The sequence below is a fragment of the Paramisgurnus dabryanus genome, chromosome 2 (genome assembly GCF_030506205.2).
Source record: "Paramisgurnus dabryanus chromosome 2, PD_genome_1.1, whole genome shotgun sequence".
Taxonomy (NCBI): Eukaryota; Metazoa; Chordata; class Actinopteri; order Cypriniformes; family Cobitidae; genus Paramisgurnus; species Paramisgurnus dabryanus.
Window position 1 is genome coordinate 6,433,715 of NC_133338.1, and position 25,615 is coordinate 6,459,329.

At 37.4% G+C, this 25,615-nt stretch overlaps 1 protein-coding gene across 1 annotated transcript in view; it reads left to right on the forward strand.

The window, feature by feature from the left end:
- Nucleotides 1–2,014: 2,014 nt before the first annotated feature.
- Nucleotides 2,015–25,615, forward strand: part of LOC135731376 (transmembrane channel-like protein 3) — a 40,120-nt gene continuing 16,519 nt past the window's right edge. The window contains exons 1-12 of the mRNA XM_073811889.1: nucleotides 2,015–2,201; nucleotides 3,687–3,833; nucleotides 11,172–11,247; nucleotides 12,102–12,183; nucleotides 17,398–17,504; nucleotides 18,049–18,147; nucleotides 18,231–18,373; nucleotides 18,888–19,035; nucleotides 21,074–21,117; nucleotides 24,967–25,114; nucleotides 25,289–25,398; nucleotides 25,494–25,578. Coding sequence (XP_073667990.1) covers nucleotides 2,095–2,201; nucleotides 3,687–3,833; nucleotides 11,172–11,247; nucleotides 12,102–12,183; nucleotides 17,398–17,504; nucleotides 18,049–18,147; nucleotides 18,231–18,373; nucleotides 18,888–19,035; nucleotides 21,074–21,117; nucleotides 24,967–25,114; nucleotides 25,289–25,398; nucleotides 25,494–25,578 — 1,296 coding nt within the window. The 5' untranslated portion in view covers nucleotides 2,015–2,094. The remainder of the gene's footprint in view (nucleotides 2,202–3,686; nucleotides 3,834–11,171; nucleotides 11,248–12,101; nucleotides 12,184–17,397; nucleotides 17,505–18,048; nucleotides 18,148–18,230; nucleotides 18,374–18,887; nucleotides 19,036–21,073; nucleotides 21,118–24,966; nucleotides 25,115–25,288; nucleotides 25,399–25,493; nucleotides 25,579–25,615) is intronic.

Here is a 25,615-nt window from a genome sequence, read left to right on the forward strand (position 1 = left end):
TATCGCGCCTCAAGAAGCTTTATGACACATTGCTTTACAGCAGTGATATCAAAATCTCATTGGCTCTTTGCGCCCCACGTGACATATTTGCATAGGGTAGGGTGACCATACGTGCCATTCTTCCCGGACGCATCCCGTCCAGGATTTTGTGTTCGTCTTCCGGAAGTCGTATTTGTCGACCGCGTACGTCATAGAGGATTATTATTATTATTATTACAGAAAAGCAACCGTTACATTTTAAGGTAAGAATGAAACTACGATTGTATATCTTATGTTTTTAACTGAATGGCGTATGCGGTCAACAAATACGACTTCCGGAAGACGCACCGAAATCCTTGACGGGATGCGTCCGGGAAGAATGGCACGTATGGTCACCCTAGCATAGGGTTTGGTTTTAGGGTAAGGTTTAGGGTAAGGTTTTGGGGTAGGGTTAAGGTGGTAACATATTTCTAAAATGGTTAAAGGGAAATTATACAGCAATCTTTATGGAATGAAAGATACGTAAATGTTTTACGTTTTTTAGCTGAAGCATTAGTAATAATGCTACATTTAAATGTTGTAAATACGTCTACATTGTAAACATATCTATTTAAACGTACAAAAAATACCTTTGTTTTTTAAAGTATAACGTGTAAATACTAGTATTAAAAGTGAGACCAGGCTGCCCTGGCAGGGGTTTTCAAAAATTTTCGGTTTCAGTGCCCTAATACTGCGTTTTCGTGTGTACGAACTGCCGAACCACGTAAAAAAGTCACGGTTATAAAAATACCTGTGTACTAGGTCAAAGGGAAACAGGCAGGCAGACAGACTGGGGCTGTAACAGTTCTTAAAAGAAACATGTATTTTTTAACTTTATTTAGTTAAAATAGAACCTTTATTCAACTTTTGCGCTACATTAAGGTTTTGTAGATGTTAAAGGTTAATTATGGAGTACAGCCAAGAACATTTAAGGAATCTTTATTTTTAAAAGTGTATAAAACTGCCTATACTATTAACAAATGTGAAAATAGTAAAACACCTTGACGTTCAATGGGTTAAATAATAGATCTTGGCACAGGTTTCCCTGGGATGTCGCATAAAGAAGATTAAATTAGACTCCCCTCTTCATTGAATTCAATCTGGTGTCATTTGTCTCTACGGACCGTCTGCTTTATTTCGAGGGATGGCAATGTGACGGATACTGGTGTTACATCTGGCACATTATCATACTAAGCTTCCACAGCCTCTTTGTCTTTTTCACGCGGGAACATTTATTTTCTTTGTACGTGACAACATTTTAGAATTTCAGTGCACCCTGAGCTCCAGTTCTGAGGAAAACTGAATATTTGCCAACGTATACCTACTTAAAATTCACACGACGTTGCTATCGGGTATATTATCTGTCCGTTTATTACAGTTTAGGCAAAATTTTAGAGGAAATGAAAATGATTGATCGCAGAACAATCAAAGAAAAACTAGCAATGTGTTCGGGGGTTTCTTGTGGACCTTAAAAATTGCACTATATAGAAACAGTTCAGTGAAAATTAATATTTAGTTTATGATCTTGTATCTTTTCTGTTTTGTGAAAGCCAACATGAGATGTTAATCAGTGTCCGATGTGCTCTTTAACACATACTGCTTTGTGCTTTATATTGACAGGACTATAAAACATGACAGGACTACAATGCCTGATCTCTGTTAAAGACTGTATCACCTGAAAAGCATCTCATTCTGAAATGTAGAAACATCTTGAAAATACCAGCCATTGACTTTACAAAAAACAGAAACTAAGATATAAGATTGGCGTAAGCAAATAACATCTTGCATTTTAGGGTGTCCTATTCTTTAAACATTTTGAAATATTGATTTATATATTTTCTATCTTTAGGATCACTTTATATAGGACCACGTGTGTTCCCCGCCAGATTGCAGCACTCATACGCTGTTCCTTTAAGAGTCCAGTTCATTCGTCATTTAAGTGATGCTTAAAGTCCTCTGGTGGAGAGGCTTAGTGCAGTTTCAGTGCAGGATTCAATCAGGATCAGACTCATCCTCCCCTTCAGCACCTCAGAAGAACTTCTGCAGAAACTTTCACAGTTTCTGGATATAAGCGACATGACAGAGCCAGCAACAATAACCAGACCACTGATATCCTCTAAGCGTCACAAGAGTGTTAGGAAGAGTACAAGAAGGATTTATTCCCCATACAACGATGATAACGGGTGAGTCGCTTTTCCAACTCTTACAGAACTCACAACCTGTTTTACTACTAAAGATAAATTGAAAGATTTTGCACCGGACACAAACTGCCTTTTTTGGACATTTTTATTAGGAATGTATATACTGTGCTTCATCCAGTGGGTATTTTGTCAGCAGAAATAAGCAATATCTTCTTTGTACTCCTTTTTTATTGTGCATAAAGAACATGTTTTAAAAATGTTTCACATTGACATTTTGAGTTTCTATGTATATTATGTATACATTATGGTACAGTATATGGCCTGATTTAGATGCATCAGCTGCTTTGCATATACAATGTACATTGATTTATCATATGTGACCCTGGACCACAAAGCCAGTCATAAGTTGCATGGGTATATTTGTAGCAAAAGCCAAAAATACATTGTATGGGTCGAATTTTTAAAAATAATTTAAGTTAATGTAAGATATTTTGTAAATTTTCTACTATAAATATATCAAAATGCATTTATCATGAGTTAATGTGTTGCTAAGGACTTCATTTGGACAACTTTAAAGGCAATTTTCTCAAAAAAATAAATAAATAAATAAATAAATGTTACGGTGCAATATATATATATATATATATATATATATATATATATATATATATATATATATATATATATATATATATATATATATACATATATATATACATATATATAAAATTTTATTTATTTATTTATTTATAATGCACCATAAGATTCCAGATTTTCAAACATTTTAACCAAATATTTTCCTGTCCTAACAAACCATAAATCAATTAAAAACCTATTTATTCAGAGTTCAGATTCAAAAATTGACCATTATGATTGGTTTTGTTGTCCAGGGTCACATATATTCAGATTTGTATAGTACTTAAGTATTTTTACTTTCAACATAAAAATAAATTTTCAATTATTTTTATTTTATTAGTGTTTTTCTATGTTTTTGGTTTATATATTTAATATTTAAGTACATTAAACATCTAGTAATTTTTTGTACTTTTATTTAAGTAAAAATTATTTTCGTACTTTTACTCAAGAAAGTAAAAGTACACACTTTTATGTAATTAGGCATTAAATCAATTTTAATATGCAATATATAATGAATACACAGTATGATTCTATGCTTTAGAATGTAGTGAACATTTTTTAGTAAAGAAAAGTAAAAAAAATTCCCAAGACAAACACTCTGATAAAGCACAGATGCTTGGAAAATGTAACTAAAATACTTACCTCTGCATATATTTAAAAGACTTTGTCATATTTAAAATACAAATGGACATTATATCAGATACAGCTGTGGAGGGCTGCGAATACAGATTACCATCTGCAGTCTGTGTATACATAGCATTTAAAACAACATCTAAAACTATTACAGTAATTTATATTTTTAATAAAGTAATAATTGCTCCTAATAAAATTCCAACCGTGTTACTGTAAGGTTTACTGAAGGGATTATTGATCTCTTTGATTGTGTTTCAGAGCATCTGATGATGAAGATAAGGATGGAGAGAGAGTGGACAGTAATGATCCGGAGGAGATGTTCCAGAACATTCAGCAACAGAAGGAGATCATTGCCAACATCCGAATCAAACCCTGGCCAATTAGACGCAAACTGAAAGTGCTTAAGTAAGAACTTACTGAGTAGCTTATTAAATTAACCATGATTTTACTACAAATACACCAATAAACCAAAAATATTAGGTATGCACCGATAAAACATTTATGCGCCTATACCGCTATTCGATAGTTTTGCGTTTTACTCCTTCATTCAAATAATGATCTTAAATCCTAGAAGTGCAGAGCTTAAAAAAACGCAACTATGTTGTCAGTGTCACCCAATTTCACGAGTTCGCATTAACGTGTAATCAATAGGGAATGAGATAAAGCATATTTGACATTCTGTCCGAGGGAAGGGGGGTAGAGCTCGGAATTTTAGCCCGAACCCAGAGTACTCCCCCCTCTTTAATTGGGATAGATGAACTAGCTGAGAGTGAGGTGATGGGGTGGAGGAAGGAAGCTGCAAAAACGGGACACAGGTGAGGGACGGCTATATATAGACACCTCTTTGCGCTGATTGGTTGGATTACATGACCATGCGACTTCCAAACTTATAAAATACATTTTGTTTAAAATAATCACACACGTTGACTTACGATGTGTTTCTGCCCATTATGACTGCCAGGATATAATCTGCCCTGATCACGGATTGCTGTGAACACACTGGTGTTATATGTCAGCACACCACGGGACTATCGGGGCCGACGTCATCGGGTGATTTTAAACAATCAGCCAACCCAGTCTCACCCCATGTCGTCAATATTTGACGACACTTGACCATTCGTCATATGTTGACTCGAAGGGTATACCTTTCGCGTCATTTTTTGACGAACTGGGGACTTCAATACTATTACGTGCGTTGCATTCTCTTTCCTATTTTCTTACCATTTCCGCGTCGGTTTAGGGTTAGATTTACATAATGACATCCCTACCCAAACCTAACTCTAACCCCAACGCCAGGTGACAACTGTTTCATTTCGCGTACCTAGCTCTAACCCCAACGCCAGGTGACAACTGTTTAATTTCGCGTAGACTGTTTAATTTTGCATAATCTAACCCTAAACCGACGCGAAAATGGTAAGAAAATAGGAAAGAGAATGCAACGGACGTAATAGTATTGAAGTCCCCAGTTCGTCAAAAAATGACGCGAAAGGTATACCCTTCGCGTCAACATATGACGAATGGTCAAGTGTCGTCAAATATTGACGACATGGGGTGAGACTGTGTTACAACCAATCAGCAGATGTCCAATGGTGGGAAAAATTGCTTTTATCTGCCGATACAGATTATAGGCCAACATATAGACGTCACAGTTACGTCACTGCAAGCTGCGCGCGCAATGTGGTGGCAGAAAAACAGTGGAAATGAATTAGACACGAGTGAAATGAACAATATAACTCACTAGAAAATGTCTTGTTGTTCTGTTGAGTGTCAGAATATGAATGCCAAAAAAAGATGACCTTCATTTTTATAGTATACATGAATATCAGCTGACGTCACTCACTTGTCTTCCGCCATTTTGAGGACCTGAAGTGGTCGCAAAAGAACTAGAAGCTATGCTTTCAATATGCTGTGAGCATCAAAATCGCTTTTTTACAACACTAAGAAGGCTCAACACAACATGATATTTTGCTCGAAGTATCGCCGGTGTCTCTACACGTGAACTCGAGCATTGAGAACATTCTTTGTGAACACAGAGTTTACTAAAAAGAAGGTTGACTTTAGATGATTTGGCGTCCGCTCGCCGCCTTCTTCCCAGTGATGATGTATCGATCTCCAATTGCGACGTAAGGAGGGAGGAGAGTAAAATTGATAGCTCTTAAAGCATAGTTCCATAAAAATGCACGAATAATTCGTTGTTTTGTCGCAAGTGAAAAACAATATTGACCTTCTAGTTGAAAAAGGAGCCTCATATGAGATTCATTCATTCACATTCGGAAATCACACCCTAACCAAGATATATTTTTTAAAGTAGCGTTTCTTTTCATGACAGTCGAGATGCGACATGTTGTCTTTCGTAGCCCTTTACTGTATCCGTAAGAATCATAGACCGTAAAAGATAAGAAATCCGTAAATCGTAGCAAGCTAGCAAATGCTTGTCAGTGGTTTGGTGGTACTCGGTAGGTCCTCAAGATGGCGGCATGACGTAAAAGGTCACATGACTGATTTCCATCTATACCGTCGTCAAAGACACCATTTGAAGATAAACGTAGGTGTTTATGGTTGCAATAAGCCCTTAAACGTACAGACTGGAGCCATGAAATCATTTGGAAATCTTTTAATAATTAGAATAGAAAATAAATAAGTAGAGAAGATGTCGGGTGTTCTGTCAAAGTCTGTTCCCTCTATGTGTTTCTTATAGCGTTTTTATCATGTTATGTTTATAATTTATTTAGAAAGATTTGAATGAGTTCATAATACCAATAATATTACCATTTATTAAATATTTCATAATTTTTCAATTTTCTATTACTTCTTTTTACTTTATATCTTTGCCTACTTAGACTACTTAATAAATAAAGCACATACACATGAGATGTATAGTGTTATTAATATATAAATATACATTAATAAGATATAAAAATTAATCTGTAAATAAACGTAATAGTTTTATAATAGTTTTAGAGCAAAGACACATAGGCTATAAATAAGGAAGAAATAATAAAAAAACAGGAAAATTATGAAATATTTAATAAATGATGTTATATAGAATATGATAGTATTGCTTTTATATGTACTTATAGTGATTCATAATGTAAAAATAATTGATTAACAAATAAAGAATACATATATAGGCTACGTGCACACATATCAGTAGCCGAACCATTTAAACTTTAATCTATCTAAAAAATAAACGTAACATTGTTAAAACACTATACGAAACATTACACTAAAGAGAAACATAGGGGAATCAGACCTCAACAGCACACCCGATCCAAAACAATCACAGTTTAATGCTAAAACACTTCACACCGCTATTGCAGAGCTGTCACTTTCTGCCAGCAGTTGGGCTCCGCCCACAAAAAAAACGTCATCTCTATTTGCAAACATGCAAAAGGTCTATCGGTGCATCCTTAGTTATTATAGTTAAACCACATTTACTACAAATTAACCATGACTTTGGTTTTACAATCCATGGTTTTTCAAATGGTAACCAATATGCCAATGACAAAAAAGCATTTCTTGTAAAGGTTAAAAAATGCAAAACAGTATACATCAGGTGATAAAGTTGATTTGTTCTCCAGTTGGCCATTATGGCTGGCATACGGAAATAAGAATTTAAAAGTTCAACATTTATTAGGCCAAAATGTGGTCGTACAGGTCGTACTCTCTGATATATAACACACCATTAAAAAGTTTTGAGCTATGGCTAGTGACTGTACAGCATCGCAGACAGGACAGCCTGTTTTTTTTCTAAAATGATAATTCAAGTCCATTATGGTAATTAGCCCACATAGAAAAAAGCATTAAAAATGTTAAAACTGAGGATAATGGTGGTGGAAAAGCATCTACGCATTAAATCCATAGTGTAAATAAGAATTTACATTCAGTGCTTAAAACCGGCCACCATGTTTACAACGCAACGCCTGGAGTGCAAACTAAATTAGCTGAGTAATTATTTCATTAGCCCCGCTGGCTCTTTCTCATTACTCTCTGTGCTTTACTTCAGGCGGGGTTCATAGATGTGCCCGTTGTGAATTATTATTTTAGTTGAAGTGTACAAGCAAACAGTTATGATTTATGCATGGCACTCTCCGAATGTACAACCAACAGTCCAGCTTAGATGATACACGTTTTAAACATTTTAATTTAACATCATGCTTTCCTGAATCACCAGGGCATGTAGACTTTCAGTGGCCTGAACGTTCACATCCTCCCTAATGTTCACAGATGATGGTGGCACGACTAATGCTTTTATTAGCACTTTATTTTTGAGGTTCTGTGTGATGGTGCGTGGAAGATACTTCATGCTACATTTTATGAGCATTGTAATAATGTCTGGGTGAGCACCCGTGATTACATACACCCACCTTTGGAAAAAAATCTATTTGTTTGGTTTCTCTATTATGTTGCCATTAAGGTTTTATTACTTAATGTGAATGATGCTAGAAGCCTAATTTAAATTTTGTTGGCTTTGTCTTCGGATTTTTTTATTTACCAAAAAATCTTGGAATTATTTTTCATTTGTACACTGTCAGAAAAAAAATGGTCCCAAGCGTCACTTTAAAGAGGTCCTAATATGTACCATTCAGGTACAGATATATGATTTATATATTTGGTACCACTATGTAACTTTGAGTACCACTTGTGTAAATTGTTTTAACACATTTTTTGACAGTGTAGACTTGTGTTAAAGTCGAAGAGAAAAGCTTTTTATTAACTCTCGTAAATTCCGAAAACATATTTCCGCTCTCTTGTGGCAATCCTTCCTTGATGACGTCAGCTGAAGTGTTTCTGTTAACCCCGCCTCCTCCAATTGACAGTCTGCTGTGAGTCTTATTTCTGAATGAAACGCCTACTTTTCTATATCCAATCAATTTACAATGAAGAACACGACTGATATTTTCCTTGTGACATTCCATTTAATTCGGAAATACATCACAATGCGGACATCTAGTCAACTGCAACTTCCTGTTCTCAGGGACTTTAAAAGAATGGTTTAAATCGGTATAAACCAGTATTATCATTGCTGGTCCAGCTATTATATACAAAGAATGCCGCACAAGCCCTGAAAAGTGAATCTAAAACGTCTCGATCGCCCCCCAGGGACTGGTCCCAGTATAGGTCATAAACCCAGCCTCCCACATGTTATTCAATGGGACTTGAGACCAACTAAACAATTTAATTACACTTCAATTATCTTTTTTCCGAAGCTGGTATCTGTCATTTACTGTAGTTCTGATCACGCTGATGTAAATTTAAGTGTTTGTTTTTAGTAATTTATTTAATGCTATAAAAACAGTGGTGTCACGTCATGATTGACAGCCTTAATATGCACATTCTGCGAGAGCGAGGGCGGAGCCTTGATTTCGCAGCTTTACTTCCTGCTCACTACTGCGCAGGACTGTTCCCGAAATCGCTACTGCTCAGACTCAAGACCCAAGATGTCAGCGCCGTATCAGGACACGGGTGGCTTCACTTTTCACCAATGGAAGAGAGCGAACGGGCGTTGTCCATCTTTTTTTACAGTCTATTTTGGTTAATTTGGTGCTGGTCTACCTACTGGACTGACACAGCCATGTCAGCCTGATCTCAAAGGAATTCATACATATTTATGAGTATGAATTCCTATGCAGTGAATTGTACAAAAACTTACGATTATTCGTAATTTCTAACCCAGTCTCTAACCACAACGTCACATGGGCGAAAGGAAATCGTACAATAGACTGCATCAGGCATGACATATTTTTGTAGGCCAACCTGAAATTTAGCGGGACTCTGGTTCCCTCATCAAAAAGCCCATTCATTTTTCCCATAGCTTTTGGATTATCGCAAAAATAAGCTCTGTGTTTAACAAAGGCTTACGAAAACTTTTATGATTTATGAAGTCCAAATGCATTTACTAGAAATAAAAAGCTAACCTGAGGCCTCACTCACTTTTTCCTCCAAAAAAATCCCGTCCACACATCCTAGGTTTAAAAGAAATCTCCGTCCTCATGAAAAAGCAAAAACATGCTGTCAAGCGCTGTCAAGAGCATGCCACACCAGCAGGCGGTGATATAACCTAAAACGTAAAGCCATCTTGGCCAATCAGTGTGACGTCGCAAGGCAAAAACCCTGGTTTTACTGTCTACACGACAACACTGCAACCAGCGTTTCTTAAAATCCTCAACCTGGCAGGGGTTCGGTTTCATTGCCCTGATACTGTGTTTTTGTGTGGACGAATGGCCGAACCACGTAAAAAAAGTCACGCTTATAAAAATACCTATGTCCGTGTGGACAAGGCCCTACTGTGGGTTCACACCAGTTTCTAGTTTGACGATTTGCGGGGCGATGCGATTCACACGAATTGGGCACCGTGATTGCCGCGAAAACACGCGCTATTCGTCTCAAACGCGTCTTCGCGCAAAGTTGACTCGAGCGAAAAAATTGGCATGACACAAAGTTAAATCCCGCGAGTAATCTAGACCGAGCATTTGGTGTGTACGTAGCATTAGGCTACAAGCAAACTACACCACAGTCTCGAACTCAGCGTCATCACCACCAAGCTTCTGACAGCTCTTTTAAACTTTAATAAACACATATAAAAACATACTCCCTAAAAATGGAAATACTCTGTGGATTAATCTTAGTTGGGAAATGTTCCCGTGTTGAGTTGTTTTTGAGATCTTCATGCGTTGTGACATTTAGTCTCCGACAAAGTCTGTAGTCCCATGTAGCAAATTGTTTGCCCTTTTAAAGACACTTTAAAGCTTTAAAAAATCACAAGTAGTGCGTTTTATGTCTTAGAATAAAACGTTAAAATATCTTGGACTTATGTTAACCCAAGATCTTATTTAAAGAGTAACTAAACCCCAAACCAACTTTTTTTAGTTAATGATCTGTAAGAATGATGCTTTATTAGTGCTGTTCATTGATTTTAGTAAGTTTTTTGACATTTGGATATAAAGTGTTTCAATACTACAATATATGGTGTAAAAACGTCTGAGTGCTGCCCTCTTGAGGTTGAACGGTGGCTACTGCAGTTGAATTTTCCTATTGGATGTTGGGTCCAAGAAATGACTCGTGACGTAAGCAGGTTCAAGCTCACCACGCCCTTGTTACGATCTCACCACACACTTGATACGAGCTTAGTTCGTCCCCTCTATCTCCGTTGGGATCTGCCCACTTTTCTTGCATTTTTCAAATATTGCAGTGGGTGGAGTCAGCCTCTGACCAGGGGTTTAGTTACGCTTTAAGGAGTTTAATCAAGACCCCATTTCAAAAACCCGTTGACTTCGGGACGATGGAACCGGAAGAGCTAAAATGCTAACTCACTTCCGTGTTTTGCCTACAAAAATACGTCATCCCTGCGACACTCTAAAAGGTTCAAATGTGGTCGTACACATTAATACGAATTAGCCACATGGTAAAAAAAAACGTATGAATTGCCATGAGGTTGTCGGCCATGTTGTTCACCACCACAAATTGCTGGTTGACCAAGCCTGGTCTTTTTTTTATGGTCATGGTTAACCGTACTGTAAGACGCTTGCTGGTTATACAGTTTTGGAAGTCTTATAGAGATACAAGCATACTGTACCAGCATTCAGTCCCGATGACCAGAATCTAAACCGCAACATATGCTGATGATTAGCAATGTCTGTCTTTTCAACAGCAATTACTGCTCTGGATTCATTATCCACTACTGTACGGAAAATGATGTGGAATGATCCGGATTACTGAAGTTTTGTGTTTTTGCTTCTTCAGGCAGGCTAAAGAGATGGTCCTCAAGTATGAAGGCAGATTGACCAGGACACGAGGTTACCAGGCAGCCGGAGCAGACGTAAGTCGAACGCCTTGTTTGGTCGCGTAAGAACAGAATGTGCCTGCATCTAAAGAACTTGTTTAGGGTTTATTAGGGTTCGGGTTCAAAGCTAAATAAAGTTTATTTAGGTTAGGGTTGGGATCTTTTAGTATTTGTCTGTTGCTTGCTGTTTGATTTTTTTATCATATTTGAAATGTTGCCAATGATTTTCTTCATTATTTATTTATTTAAATACAAAATTATTATTATTATTTGATTCTTTTTATTTATATGTTATTTTTTATCATTTTTGCAAAATTGCCAATGATTTCCTTTATTTTTTATTTAAATAAAAATCTATCCATGCATTCGTCCATCCTTATGTTTCTTAAAGTTGTAGCCCCTCGTCATTTTACTTTCTTTCATTAGCTCTGCGTTTATGAGAAGTTCAACGTCTCTCTGCCTTAGCGGCACTTCTCATCTGCTCTCAGACGTTGCTCTCAAATTTATGGCCTGTTGTTAAAGCCTGGTTTAATTAAAATGTCCAATGCCATTCGCCGAGGCTGCCCAAGCACCATTAAAATTAATTGACTTTTTAGCAAGTGGATTTGATGGTGAATTATTAATTCCGATTATGGCTTTCATGGCAGGTTGAAAATCAGATACCCGTACGCATTGACGCATCAGATTTATGCATTTAGATTTTCGTTACGCACGAGGAGCTCTTTTGAATCACACCTTGGATTAAATGTTTATTTATTTATGAATGTATCTATCTACGCACTATACGAATCTGATTTTTGCTTGAGTGGCAAAATTAGCCGTTAGTGTACTGTATGTACAATTATGCCTTTGTTCGTACATAAACATACCTGTTTGTGTTTCATTTACAGTTGCTGAAGAAGATTTCAAGAGTTCTTTACAACATTGTTGTTTTGTTCGTACCTTGGGAGATGAGGATTAAAAAGATTGAAAGTTAGTGCCAAGTTAAAGTGTATTTCAGTGCTGCTAATGTGTGTTTAATATGCCTGCAAATGTTGCTATTAATATGTTTACCTCAGATAACTCATAAACACTATCGGGTGTTTTTTCCGGACAGGGCTTACGCCAGTCCCAGACAAAAATGCATTTTTTAAAACACCTTACTGACATATGTGAACATCAGTGCCATTTTTTTAGTCTCAAGATGCACACCAGTTTTGTTTTTTGTAAGGTTTGTTTGTAAAATCTACCTAAATGTCCTAATATAACTAAGGCCTAGTCCTGGATTAATCTAAACCCTGTCCGGGAAACTGTCCCAATATGATTTTAGCACATTAAGTAGTTAGATGATTAAATCATTTTGATAAAGTGAATCTTTAAGGACTAACTTTTTTTTGGCAGATACATTTGGTGTACAATGTTACCTGTGCTTTTTAAGTGGATATATTTTTATTATTTTAATAGTTTAGCACTTATTGTCATCATTATTACAAGATGTTACAGGCCATAACAATATAATATGTTTAGTTAAAAAGTGATTATATAGCTGGAAATTATGATTTCCTTTTTTCGAGTAAGTTAGTATCGATTTTGCTACCGTCGAACTCTGTTACCAAGGTAGACAGTGAGTACCAAATTTTTTAATAATTGAAAATAAACATTTGAAAAAAGCATAAAAAAGAATGACTTTGGATACCAAATGTACCTGCAATCAGGCCCAGGTTGGCTAATCGGGATTACCGGGAGAAGTCCCAGTAGTCCGGTCTGTTATTTTGTGTTTGCCATCTGCCTTTGTTAGTGGTCCCACATGCTGTGAACACATGTTTTGTTTCAGACGCATTTATATTTTATTGTTTCTTGTCGTGCGTCTAGATTTAAAATAAAACTCGACTTAAAAGGCATGTAAAGGTCGAAGTCATAGATGTAACAATTATCGTCTATTGCAAGAGTTAAAAAAAAAACTATTTGATGCTAAACTTATTGAAAAAAGTTTCAAATGAATATGGTGTTTTCTCAAGTAAAACTCAATTTTGAAAGTCTATTATATACACTCACTCAAAGGATTATTAGGAACACCTGTTCAATTTCTCACTAATACAATTATCTAAACAACCAATCACATGGCAGTTGCTTCAATGCATTTAGGGGTGTGGTCCTGGTCAAGACAATGTCCTGAACTCCAAACTGAATGTCAGAATGGGAAAGAATGGGAATAAGCAATTTTGAGTGTGGTATGGTTGTTGGTGCCAGACGGGCCGGTCGGAGTATTTCACAATCTGCTCAGTTACTGGGATTTTCACGCACAACCATTTCTAGGGTTCACAAAGAATGGTGTGAAAAGGGAAAAACATTCAGTATGCGGCAGTCCTGTGGGTGAAAATGCCTTGTTGATGCTAGAGGTCAGAGGAGAATGGGCCGACTGATTCAAGCTGATAGAAGAGCAACTTTGACTGAAATAACCACTGGTTACAACCGAGGTATGCAGCAAAGCATTTGTGAAGCCACAACACGCACAACCTTGAGGCGGATGGGCTACAACAGCAGAAGACCCCACCGGGTACCACTCATCATCACTACAAATAGGAAAAGAGGCTACAATTTGCACAAGCTTACCAAAATTGGACAGTTGAAGACTGGAAAAATGTTGCCTGGTCTGATGAGTCTCGACTTCTGTTGCGACATTCCGATGGTAGAGTCAGAATTTGGTGTTAACAGAATGAGAACATGGATCCATCATGCCTTGTTACCACTGTGCAGGCTGGTGGTGGTGGTGTAATGGTATGGGAGATGTTTTCTTGGCACACTTTAGGTCCCTTAGTGCCAATTGGGCATCGGTTAAATGCCACGGCCTACCTGAGCATTGTTTCTGAACATGTCCATCCCTTTATGACCACACATGACAATGAGTTCACTGTACTAAAATGGCCCCCACAGTCACCAGATCTCAACCCAATAGAGCATATTTGGGATGTGGTGGAACGGGAGCTTCGTGCCCTGGATGTGCATCCCACAAATCTCCATCAACTGCAAGATGCTATCCTATCAATATGGGCCAACATTCCTAAAGAATGCTTTCAGCACCTTATTGAATCAATTCCATGTAGAATTAAGACAGTTCTGAATGTGAAAGTGGGTCAAACACAGTATAAGCTATGTTCCTAATAATCCTTTAGGTGAGTGTATTTGTCCTTTTTTGCAACAAAGTAGGCCTACCTTAAATTATTCGGCAATATACATGAATGATCTAAGTAATAAAAGAGAGAAGCATTTTTATTTTTCAATTTGTTATCCCTGCATACTTAAATCTTGCTTGTGTATATCAAGGGTTTCCAAACTTTTTCAACCCTACAGGTAATCTCAAGACCCACCATAAAAAAAGAATGATAGGGGAAAACTAGAGGTCGACCGATTTATCGGCCGGCCGATTAATTGGCCGATTTTTGGCATATTTTAAAAAATCGGCTTTGGCCGATTTTGCTGCAAAATTAGGCCGATTAATAGGCAGGCGCATCTGCGGGCACCTAAGCGCTGTTGTAGAGCTCGTGACGCTGCCTGCCTCTTGCTGCAAGCAGCTCGCTCCCGTCTCGTGTGTGTGCAGCCATGCCTCGTTCACAAACAGCTTTACTAAATGATGGGGATCGCGCGAATTAAGCAGCCAGTACAACAGCGCGACGGGGTTATGTCTCGCGGTGCACTGTCCGTGTAAAGATTAGGCTCATTTCATGTGATTAATGAGTGATGATGAGTTTTGTTTGCGTGACAGAGAGAGAAGAGCCGCGCCCGCACGCTTTCTGTCTCCCTGCTTTTATTACTCAAAACAAAACTGACCCGATGGCGAAAGGTCGGAAGACCAAATCATATCCACCGAGGAAATGTTTTTCGTGTTGTTACAGTAACACTTTGTTTACAGTTTTGCGCTGTTCAGCCTGGATTAGAACACAACGCGTCCGATTCGCGAACTGACTTCTTTGAACGGATTCGTTTGAATGAACGGTTGAAACAACAGATCTGTCCCAACACTAAGCTCACAAGACGTCACTGTCAGCACAATCAGTCACTTATAGCGTCTCAGAAATGAGAATGTAAATGTGTTAAAAAAGATTTGCCCTAAATAACAGTCTCAACTAAAAACCATAGACATTTACTATGTTAACTTTATGATGAATAAATATTTTATCAGGTCTACCAAATAAGGATTTTATCCTACAAAGCAATAAAAGCCATGGTAAAAAACTGATCAAAGATGATGACAGCAGAGTGTCAGGTAATAATCTGTGTCTGATAAATGCATGGTGCAGAGGAGGTTGTAAAACTCTTCAGAAAGACCAGTCATATATTTTTAAATACTTTGACTTAAATAGTGACATTTTTGCATTTAAAATATCTGCTAATAATGATGAGAACATTTTGATTATTATGTACATATAGAAAATCGGCCAAACATATCGGCCATCGGCTGCCCTGATTTCTAAAAAATCGGCATCGGCCAGAGAAAAAGCATATCGGTCGACCTCTAGGGAAAACACAAACACATTTGCTCCCTTTTAGTCGTTTTTGACTATGTTTAATTGAATAAAATTAAAATACCTTATGGTAGGGCTGATTATTGCAAAAATCTTTTTTGCAGAATCTTTTAGTTGAGATCATGAAAAAGCCTCTCCATGTTTGAGATAGCAGTTTTTGTATATTTAAAAGCATACATTTTGCGTTTAAAATCGTCTTGTTTTTCCGCAGATTCTAGCGTGCAGCGGGGGGCGTCATTGTCAGTGTATATTTACATACTGGATAAGCGGCTTTTGTTTTCGCCCCCGCCCCCAAAGGGAACAGCGTGACTACTAAATAAGGATAGTTCGCCCAAAACTGAAAATAATGTTATGATTGACCTACCCTTATGTCGTTCTAAACTCGGAAGACCTCCAATCTTCTTCGGAACACAGTTTAAGATGTTTTAACGTTAGATTTAGTCCGAGAGCTTTCTTGTCCCTTCATTGAAAATCTATGTACAGTTTCCATGTCCAGAAAGGTAATAAAAACATCATCAAAGTAGTCCATGTGACATCAGTGGGTCAGTAAGAATGTGTTGAAGCATCGAAAATACAGTTTGGTCCAAAAATAGCAAGAATTATGACTATATTCAGCATTTTCTTCTCTTCCGGCTCGAGCGTGAAGTCACGTGACTGTAGTAACGCGGCTGACCTGTTCCTCAGACATGTTTGCTAAGTTTTTTTTTCAAACTTACAGCGTGCATCTCCCCAGACTGTAAACAAAGCTCGGGCGCACAAAACAAAAGAAAAAAAAAGAAGCTGGGGCAGAACAGATAACAGTCAGCCACGTCGTACGTCAGCCAAGTCACTGACTTTATGGCGCCGCAGTCGGATGACGTCAAAGTACCGCGAGAGCTCTTCAAGAAATCTTACGGAGTAGTTTAATTTCGACTCGCTCTCACGGTACTTTGACGTCATCTGTCTGTCAGTTCTTGCAGCGCAGCATGAAGTCAAACACACACAAAAAAGTCACACAGAGATCGTTGAATTTTTTATATAATTGGCTACAACATCTGTATCTTAAAACAGCTTTACAGGGGGTATGGCTTAGCTAAATGAGATGTAAATGCGCCCTATTGTCTCTCTCGGCAGGGAAAAGAGTAACTTTCCATCTCTATTTTCTCATCTTTCTGTTTCTTGAATGTGTTACATTCAAATGGCCACAACTTTTTCAAATCTTATCAGATTTCCATGTGTTACACATCGTTGGAAAGCTTAGAACTGCACTTTCAGAATCTGTAAATAACTCAAAATGCCCCAGATCCGACTTGTGTCTCTACTTTCCGTAACTGGTCACAATGTGTTTGTTAGCATATTGTAGCGCTAATGCGGCTAAATATACTGTTGTTTTAGACTGTACTCACAGGAATCAGATCTATTTTTAACCGAAAGCGCTCACTGTCCGTTGTTAAGGGAGTATGGAGCTGTAGCTCATTTGCATTTAAAGGTACAGACATGAAAACAGCATTTTTTGCTCCCACCCAAATAGGGTCATTTTAGTGTGACTTATATTTCAGCTTGTAAAAATGGGCATAATTGGTCCCCTTTAATGCATCAGAATTATTTAATATGACTGAAAACCTGACTTTTAAAATTGTATTTGTACTGTATTATGTTATTACGATAATATACTGTAGATACAAATATTTGTTGATCTTTGCAGGCCACTTTGGATCAGGCGTGGCGTCTTATTTCATATTCCTGCGATGGCTGTTTGGCATTAATATTGTTCTGACTATAATGACCGGAGCGTTTATCGTACTGCCTGAGGTTAGTGTATATGTTAATATATAAATAAATAATAACATTTCTAACAATTTCAAAGTAACAATTCGTTTTGTTTTATACAGCACATATTTACTTTACGATGTCTCTTTTACATTGTAAATGTACATTTAAGTACTGACTAATAATCAATAACAACTACTACAGTATATACTTGCTGTAGGGTTAGGGTTAGGATTAAAGTTTGGTGTAGGGTTAGTTGCATGTAATTATGCATAATTTATCACTATAATAATTACATGGAAGATGTGTAATAGTCACCATAAAATAACGTGTTACCCATTATGCAGATTAAAAAATATTTTAAACAAGTTTTTAAATGCAAATACAGTCATTCATATAAACACCTTTCCTAAAACCCAAGGCCATGGCTGTCCTTGTACAATTTAAATAAAACACCTGAAAATATGCTTTGATTTATTTCACACCCTGAAGCAAAGACACAAAGCTATTTCCACTCTGAAATTACCTGTTGACCTTCATCTTTCTTTATCTCTTGTTCTTTTTCTGATCTGTGTTGTCCAATCAGCTTCTGGCTGGCGCTCCGTTCGGTACGACCCGCAGCAAGACCATACCCAAAGATCATCTCTCTTCTGCACAAGACCTGGACACCATCTGGTCACTGGGGGCAAGGCCATTATCTTCCCCATTGACTGTTTTTCCAAAATGACACACATATGTTGTGTTTATACTATTTTGTCTGTTTTTTAGGGATATCTTCAATACTCTGTACTTTTCTACGGCTACTACGGCAATGTCCGTAAAATCGGCAGCGCTGGCTACAGACTACCATTGGCCTATTTTCTGGTTGGGATGGCTGTTTTTGCCTACAGTTTCATCACTTTGTTAAGAAAGTAATCATCACTATGAAAATACTTTGCTTGATTTATCTACTTTAAACAGTTTTTATCTTCACACCGGTCCTGGTTGGCTTTATGCTAGTTTGATGCTGGTATACCTGCTTAAAGCAAGTTTAAGCTACATTTTTTGGGGGGATAAAAGGATATCAGATAAGACATCTGATCGCTTTTAAATTGTGATTTGAAGCAATGATTCACCTAAATATAAAAATTCCGCTATCCACATTCATGTCAAACCTTTTGGAATACCAAATACATTTTTGGTGAACCTTGACTTTTAAGGAACTTTTAGTTCCAGGTTCATATAGGATCATCAACAAAGCAAAATCCCAAATGTAGTGTGTATGACAGTGCACCATATTACACGTCTTCCCAAGTCATGGCAAACAAGGGTTTTAAAAAATATGTGTCCATGTGCCTTTGCTTTATTTTGAGGGATTGACAAAATGCTTCTTCCAGCATTTGATCTTTTCATCTATAGTGCAGCTGTATTTGTGTTTTTAATCAGAATGGCTAAAAACTCCCGTATGAGTTTAGCCGGAGCTTCCAGTGAGAACTTCACATTCTGCTGGCGGGTCTTCTGTGCGTGGGATTACCTGATTGGAAATCCGGAAGCAGCGGAAAGCAAAGGAGCAGCTATTGTCAACAGCATCAGAGTAAGCATTCTCTACATTCCCAAAATTCAAATTTTAAATGATCGTACAAATATGATTTAGTGAAACAATGCCTAGAGGTGTATGTTTCACTTTTACTAATGTCATAAGGAAAATGTTATTATTCTGTGTAATGGACTTTCAAATTTTAGTTTTACTTGAGAAAAAATCATATTCATATGAAACTTTTTTTACCATAAACTGATGAGTTTTGCATCAAATAGATTTTTGTTACTTGCAATAGACAATAAAATAATGATTTTTCATAGACGATTGGAAGTTACATCTATGACTTCCTTTTAGAGCCCATTCGTATCAAGTCTCGCTCAAGTTTATTTTAAATCTAGACACACGGCAAGGGTTAGATTTACATAAAATGACATCCCTACCCAAACCCAACTCAACCCCAACGTCAGGCGACAATTGGTTAAAGTTTAGAAAATATAAAAAAATAAGTCTTGTATCTTTTTTTTTATAAACCAATACTTAAAGTGACAGACTAACGCAAGCACCAAATCTAACCCTAAACCGAAGCGACAATGGTTTGAAAAAAGGACAAAAAAGTTGAGTAACCAATACGTGACAGGGACACAAACAGAAAAGCGTGACATGCTCACGCTCAAAGGCAGCAAAACGTGACATTGTCACGCTGGTCCATACGTGCCTATAGGTACATAATTTTGTGATATTGGGTTGTGTAAGCACGGCGTGTGACGTGCCAGCGCGACCTTACATATTGCATAAGCACCTCGCAAGGTCACGGGTCACACATATCCAATAAATTTGAAGTAGCTTGTAGCTTATAAAACTATAGTTTCAAAGTAGCTTCCCCAACACTGGTTATTACTATAGTAATTACATGTAATGTGCAATAAGTTATTGCGTAAGCACGTCGCAAGGTCACGCGTCACACATATCTAATAAATTCTGTTAAATTGAGAAAAGTCCTAGAATGTTTTCCTCAAAAAAAAAAAAAAAACGTTATTTCTTCTTGACTGAAGAAAGAAAGACATCAACATTTTGGATGACATTGGTGTAAATTATCAGGATTTTTTACAATGACACCTAAGTACAAAGGACATCTTAAAATAAAGTGTAACTATAAAAACATAAACAATGTTACTAATGTTAACCCTAAAACTTCCCAGAACAGCACATAAGTACACAATAGGTATAATGTATTAAATGCTTTATCTTATATAAGGGCCTGTTTATATTAGAGCATTTGCGTTTTAAAACAGCATTTTAAAATGAAAACAATCCTCGTTTACACTGGCATTTTAAAAAGAATCTTCATCCACACTATACACAACCATAAATGCATGAAACATGACCAATCACGTAACTGGGCATGCGCATAAAAGTTTTAAATAACTTATTACTCTAATAATAGCTTACCTTTGCGCATTTATGATTAATATGTTAATGTTGATGTTATAAACAAAAAAGAAAGTTTCAAATATTCAAACCCAACAATACTCAAACATAAATATAAAACAGACATTCTCTATAAGGATACATGTTAAAACAATCTGATATAGCGTTTATAATAGCTGGTTGGTAGATGTTTACTATTTTTGGCAAAACCTCCTTTGCAAACCTCCATTTACCTAATAAAATATTAATAAAAATAATTTTTACTTTGAAAATGATGCGCTGTCATGTTAACATCAGCTGTTCGTTTACATAAGACTCCGTCTACATTTATTTACACTGCAGTCTGAGTTCTCAAACTAAAACAGGGTCTCCAGCGTTTGCGAACGAATCCGTTTATGATGGTCGAAAACAGTTGTGTAATGTAGATGAAAGGCATAAACGTAGAAAAAGTAACGCGTTTTAAAGGATAAACCATTAATGTAAACATAGCCTATACATTGTGTGATCGAAACTAATATGGCACCTTTTTCAAACAGTGTAAGATCTATCCGGATCTTTTTTCAATGCCAGTACACTGAAAGTGCTGTAATAATATGTGTAATAACTAACAACAGTTTCCATGTCAACTTTAGATCCTAATAGTTTCCCTTTTTGTGTTTTTAAGGAAGCCATCGTCGAGGAACAGGAGAAGAAGAAAGACACAAGCCTGCAAGTATTCCTCTTTATTTGTGTGTCACCATTAACACCTCAACATAACCCTAAAGTGCTGACTGAGGCGTTTCTCAGCGCCCTCACACTTTCTCAGAAGTGCACGTTTAACAGAGGCTGTTTCTGGCTTTTGAGGGGAGGAATGATTGTATCAGTAAGTGAATTACAGCTCGCTCTGTCTGGGGATGTCACACCGCCTGTAACGTTTCTATTGGCCGCTGTGATTTATACACCTCCTTCCCGTCCAATGCAATCGCAGCAGAAGCCAAGCGGACGAAACATTCTGCCGTAATTTATGCAAGCGTCCTTCTGCAGTCAGATGACTGTACTAAAATCGTCCTTAAGAGAAGATTAATAATATGTTGTGTGGGAATAGGCCCTACATCACATACTGTATGTGCACAGGGTTAATGTTTTTAATTCTAGATAAATACAGATAAACTATCTTTCACTTGGTATGTTTTATGTTTAACTTCTAATATTTGTGACTTTGATGTGCTTTTTAATGGAAGTAGCGATTTTCATTTTCCCGTAGTTACGTATATCTCAGTGAAACGGCTTCTGAAATGAATAGGTAGACCTGGACTTGAATTCGTCCATTGAGAACTTATTGGAACATTAGAAGTTGGGTCATGTTGCTATTTGCTAATCGTGGTGATCTTATCCCGGACACCGCCCACCTGCCATACCATATGACCGGAAGTAAAGAGAGATCGTTTCGAGGAGGGGAGGAGATTAGCGGTTTTGATTTAAGATTATGAGGGCACATGAATTTTTAAACAACAATGAAGCTCACAGATAAGTCATTTGAAAAAAAACAACGCAATATTCAAGAACAAATGACAGTTTTTACTTCAATTTCATTGAGACTTTAAAGCAAACTGAGAAATTATGTACATCGAAAAAAAATTCATTGATGTCATGTTCATAAGGTTTGTTGAGAATCGTTACAGCAACACAAAAGAAAAAGGCTCAACTATAGATATGTATGCATTCGTCATTAGTGGCTGTTTATAAAGGGGATCGCACACCGGCTGCGCAGCTCAGCGCCGCGTCGAGTCGCGTCTAGGACAACTCGGAGGTATTGTAAACCGGAAGTGCACATTAAATAGCGCGAGCTTCGTCAGATAGCGTCTACTTCAAAATGCAAAATATACGTTAGCAGCCAATGTTAATCGTTAATGATTTGGGACAAATATAATGTTATTTAATGTTAAACTGTGAGTGGCGCTGTGTGGCGCGACAGGGATTTGAGCAACTTCCTGAGTCACAGCTGGGCGGCACGGACTGGCGCCACCTGCCGGCGCCAGTGTGCGTATACTCATAGAAAACAATGTGTTCGATTTTTTTTAAAAACGGCAAGGCGCTGCGCGGCCGGTGTGCGATCCCCTTAAGGGTCCGAAGCAGTGTGTTAACAAGTTCTGCCAAGTCTGAAGTAATCACTTTGAAACTGGTGACGTGGATTGCTTTTTCTGTGGGATACATGTTGAAGAATTTGTTTATTGGCTGTCAGAGCACGTATTATGCAGTGGTGATGCTCTGGTGCGCCTAATAAAAGTTAGGTGCACCTAAATTTTTGACTGCATTGCATGTAACACTGCAAGTTTTACAAGCGCTGAAATCTGTATACTTAATGCCGGGTAAGTTTGTTGGCTAATGATGATTTTCTACAAGACAATGCAGTGATTATGGCATGGTTTTATTTCTTAGGTTAATTTCTGGTTAATGAGTACAAGAGCATTTGGCAATAAAGAATTCAGTATTAATGAGATATTCGTCAATATAGTGGTAATAGGTAAATGTGTTTCAGTGTTTCATGTATTTACTGTAGGCTGTCTTCTCTTGGGCAAACTTGCTTTGTTTTGCGCACACACATTTTGTATCTCTCTCTCTTGCGCGCACAGACTCTAACTCTTTCGCCCATTTCGTCTCTCTCTTGCTCGCGCACAGACTCTGACTCTTTCTTGCATTTTGTCTTTTTCGCACGGCATTCGCTTCACATTTGTCCACAACCGTGTCTCATAGTTATGAGGAGAGGGAAGTGTCCCCTCTTCACTATCTGATTGGTTTAGACCACGATGTGTATGTGTAATGTATATATGTTGTTGAACCAGAAGAAGACTTGAATGGCTGGTCGTACTGGTGCAACCTCAGATTTTTTTTAAAGTCGCACCATTGAAAAAATAGGACGCATGTGCGACCACTCTCAAGTTTTTTTATCTCGAAAATTAAATTTCATGCAGTGTGTCATGTGCTTGTAAGTGAATGTAAACAGTCTGCAAAAGCTGCAAAGCTGAAAGTTAAGTTATTGGCTTTCAAAGAAAAGAATCCCTTTTCCATAAAGTTGCTACGTTAGGCCTGGCAATGCGTAGTCTCTACGTAGTCTAAACTGTATTTCTGAGATGCCTCTCCTATCAGCAACAAATGTAGCCATTTTAAGTGCAAAATGATTTAGGACCAACCCAATCTCACGGAAATTTGTGTTATAGTCACAAAATTTTTTTTAAATTAGTGCTATTGACAAAATTTTCTGCTGTTTTTCGTGCCCCTGGAACAGGAATGTCTTTTTCGTGGCACACAGCATGAATTTATATAAACAGTTTGACTTTCTGTATCGCGTCATTTTTATATTTCGTTTTCTCATTGTTTGTCCATTTTCTTAACCATTGTCGCTTGGGGTTGGTGTTAGAATCACTTTCTGCGACATCCTGACCCAAACCTCAACTCTGGGCTAGTTTTAAAAGCGGACAAAAAAACATGTAGAAACCAATGCATAAAATGACATCCTGATGCAAACCCCGAATCTAACCCTAACCCCAAGCGACAATGAGTGCGTTCACATGCACAGAATAAGCGGATAACTATTTTCATGCGTTTACATGCAAATCAATAAACCGGCTATGCAGACAACTGCGTTCACATGGGACACATGGGAGATTAGTCAGGTTTCTTGCAGGTAGTGACGTCACCGCCTATAGTACATAATAGTTGTTAAAAAAGGCTATGGCATATCTGTCTTAAGCTATACTGTTTTATTACTTCTTGTGTCTGCAGAGCCTGTAAATGTAGCATGAGCTTTTATTTTCGCAGTTTCTCTGCAAACTGCTTTAGTCGAGCGCAGACCTTTATGCTTTACTTTGCGCACATGGACAAACCTGTGAGAAAGCCGGATAAGGTGTTTACATGCCACACGAAATTGGGGTAATGAGCAAAAAACTACCTGTGCCGATCGGGTTTTGCTTACGCCGTTTATGGGCTTTCTCGATAAAAGAAAACCGTTTTACGCGTTTACATACCCAACATGTTATCAGTTTATTAAGCATAATCGGCATAAGACTGTGCATGTGAACGCACTCATTGATTTAAAAATAGGAAAAACAATAAAAAAAATTAAATGACACAATACAGAAATTCGTGCCACAGGCGAAAAAGAAAAAGCCATTTGTTCTCCAGGGGCACGAAAAACAGAAAATCATATCAGTAGCATAAATAAATTAATCAAAAATGTTGTGACTATAACACCACTTGCGGTAAGATAAAGTAGTTAAGGACATGTTTTTTTGGTGTTAAATAATGGCACAAATACCAGTAATATCATTACATAACATTATTAACGTTGCGCAAATCATTTAAATATTCTAATCCCATAAATGTTGCATCTGAAATGGAAACTGATAGAAATGCATATGCAATAAGGTCAGTCGCAAAAATAACTAGACCACACCTTTTCAGCGCTAATTATCCACTGCGTGTCTTTAGCAAAAGACCAAAATGATGGTTTTTGCGCTGGCATATAAAATACTATAAAAACAGAATAATGCTTATAAAGTTTTTCTTATATGCCGACAGAGCCGTACTGATCAGTTTAAGGATTCTGGCAAACATTCTGGTCCTCCTGTCTCTGGCTGGCAGCATCTACATCATCTACTTTGTAGTCGATCGTTCTCAAAAACTGGAGCAAGAGAAACCTGAACTGACACTGTGGGAGAAAAATGAGGTACAGATTGAGTTTTATGGTTTCTTCAAATAATTCTTCTTTAAATATTGTTGGACCCATGACCTTGCAGTCCATATTGCGTCTGTGAATTTGCCAACTACAAAAAAATTCTGTAAAATTTTTTTTTGAATGAATGTATATTTGTGTTGTGTGTATACTGGGTTCTTACTTCAGGTTAGCGTGGTGGTGTCTCTCATCACGATGATCGCACCTTCAGCCTTTGAGCTGGTGGCACAGCTGGAGATGTATCACCCCAGAACAAGCCTTCGCTTTCAGCTCGCCAGGTCAAACTAGAACTATTATTACACTCATTTCTAAGGTGTTTGTGTGTTTTTGGTGTTATTATTACAGAGATATATACTTTGTTTGTTTTCTATAGAGTACTGGTGTTGTATCTTGGAAACCTGTACAGTTTGATTATTGCACTCCTGGACAAAGTCAACAGTATGAGCTCTGCTGTACAGGTAACAACATTGCCCCTTCTTCCTTACTTAAAGTGGG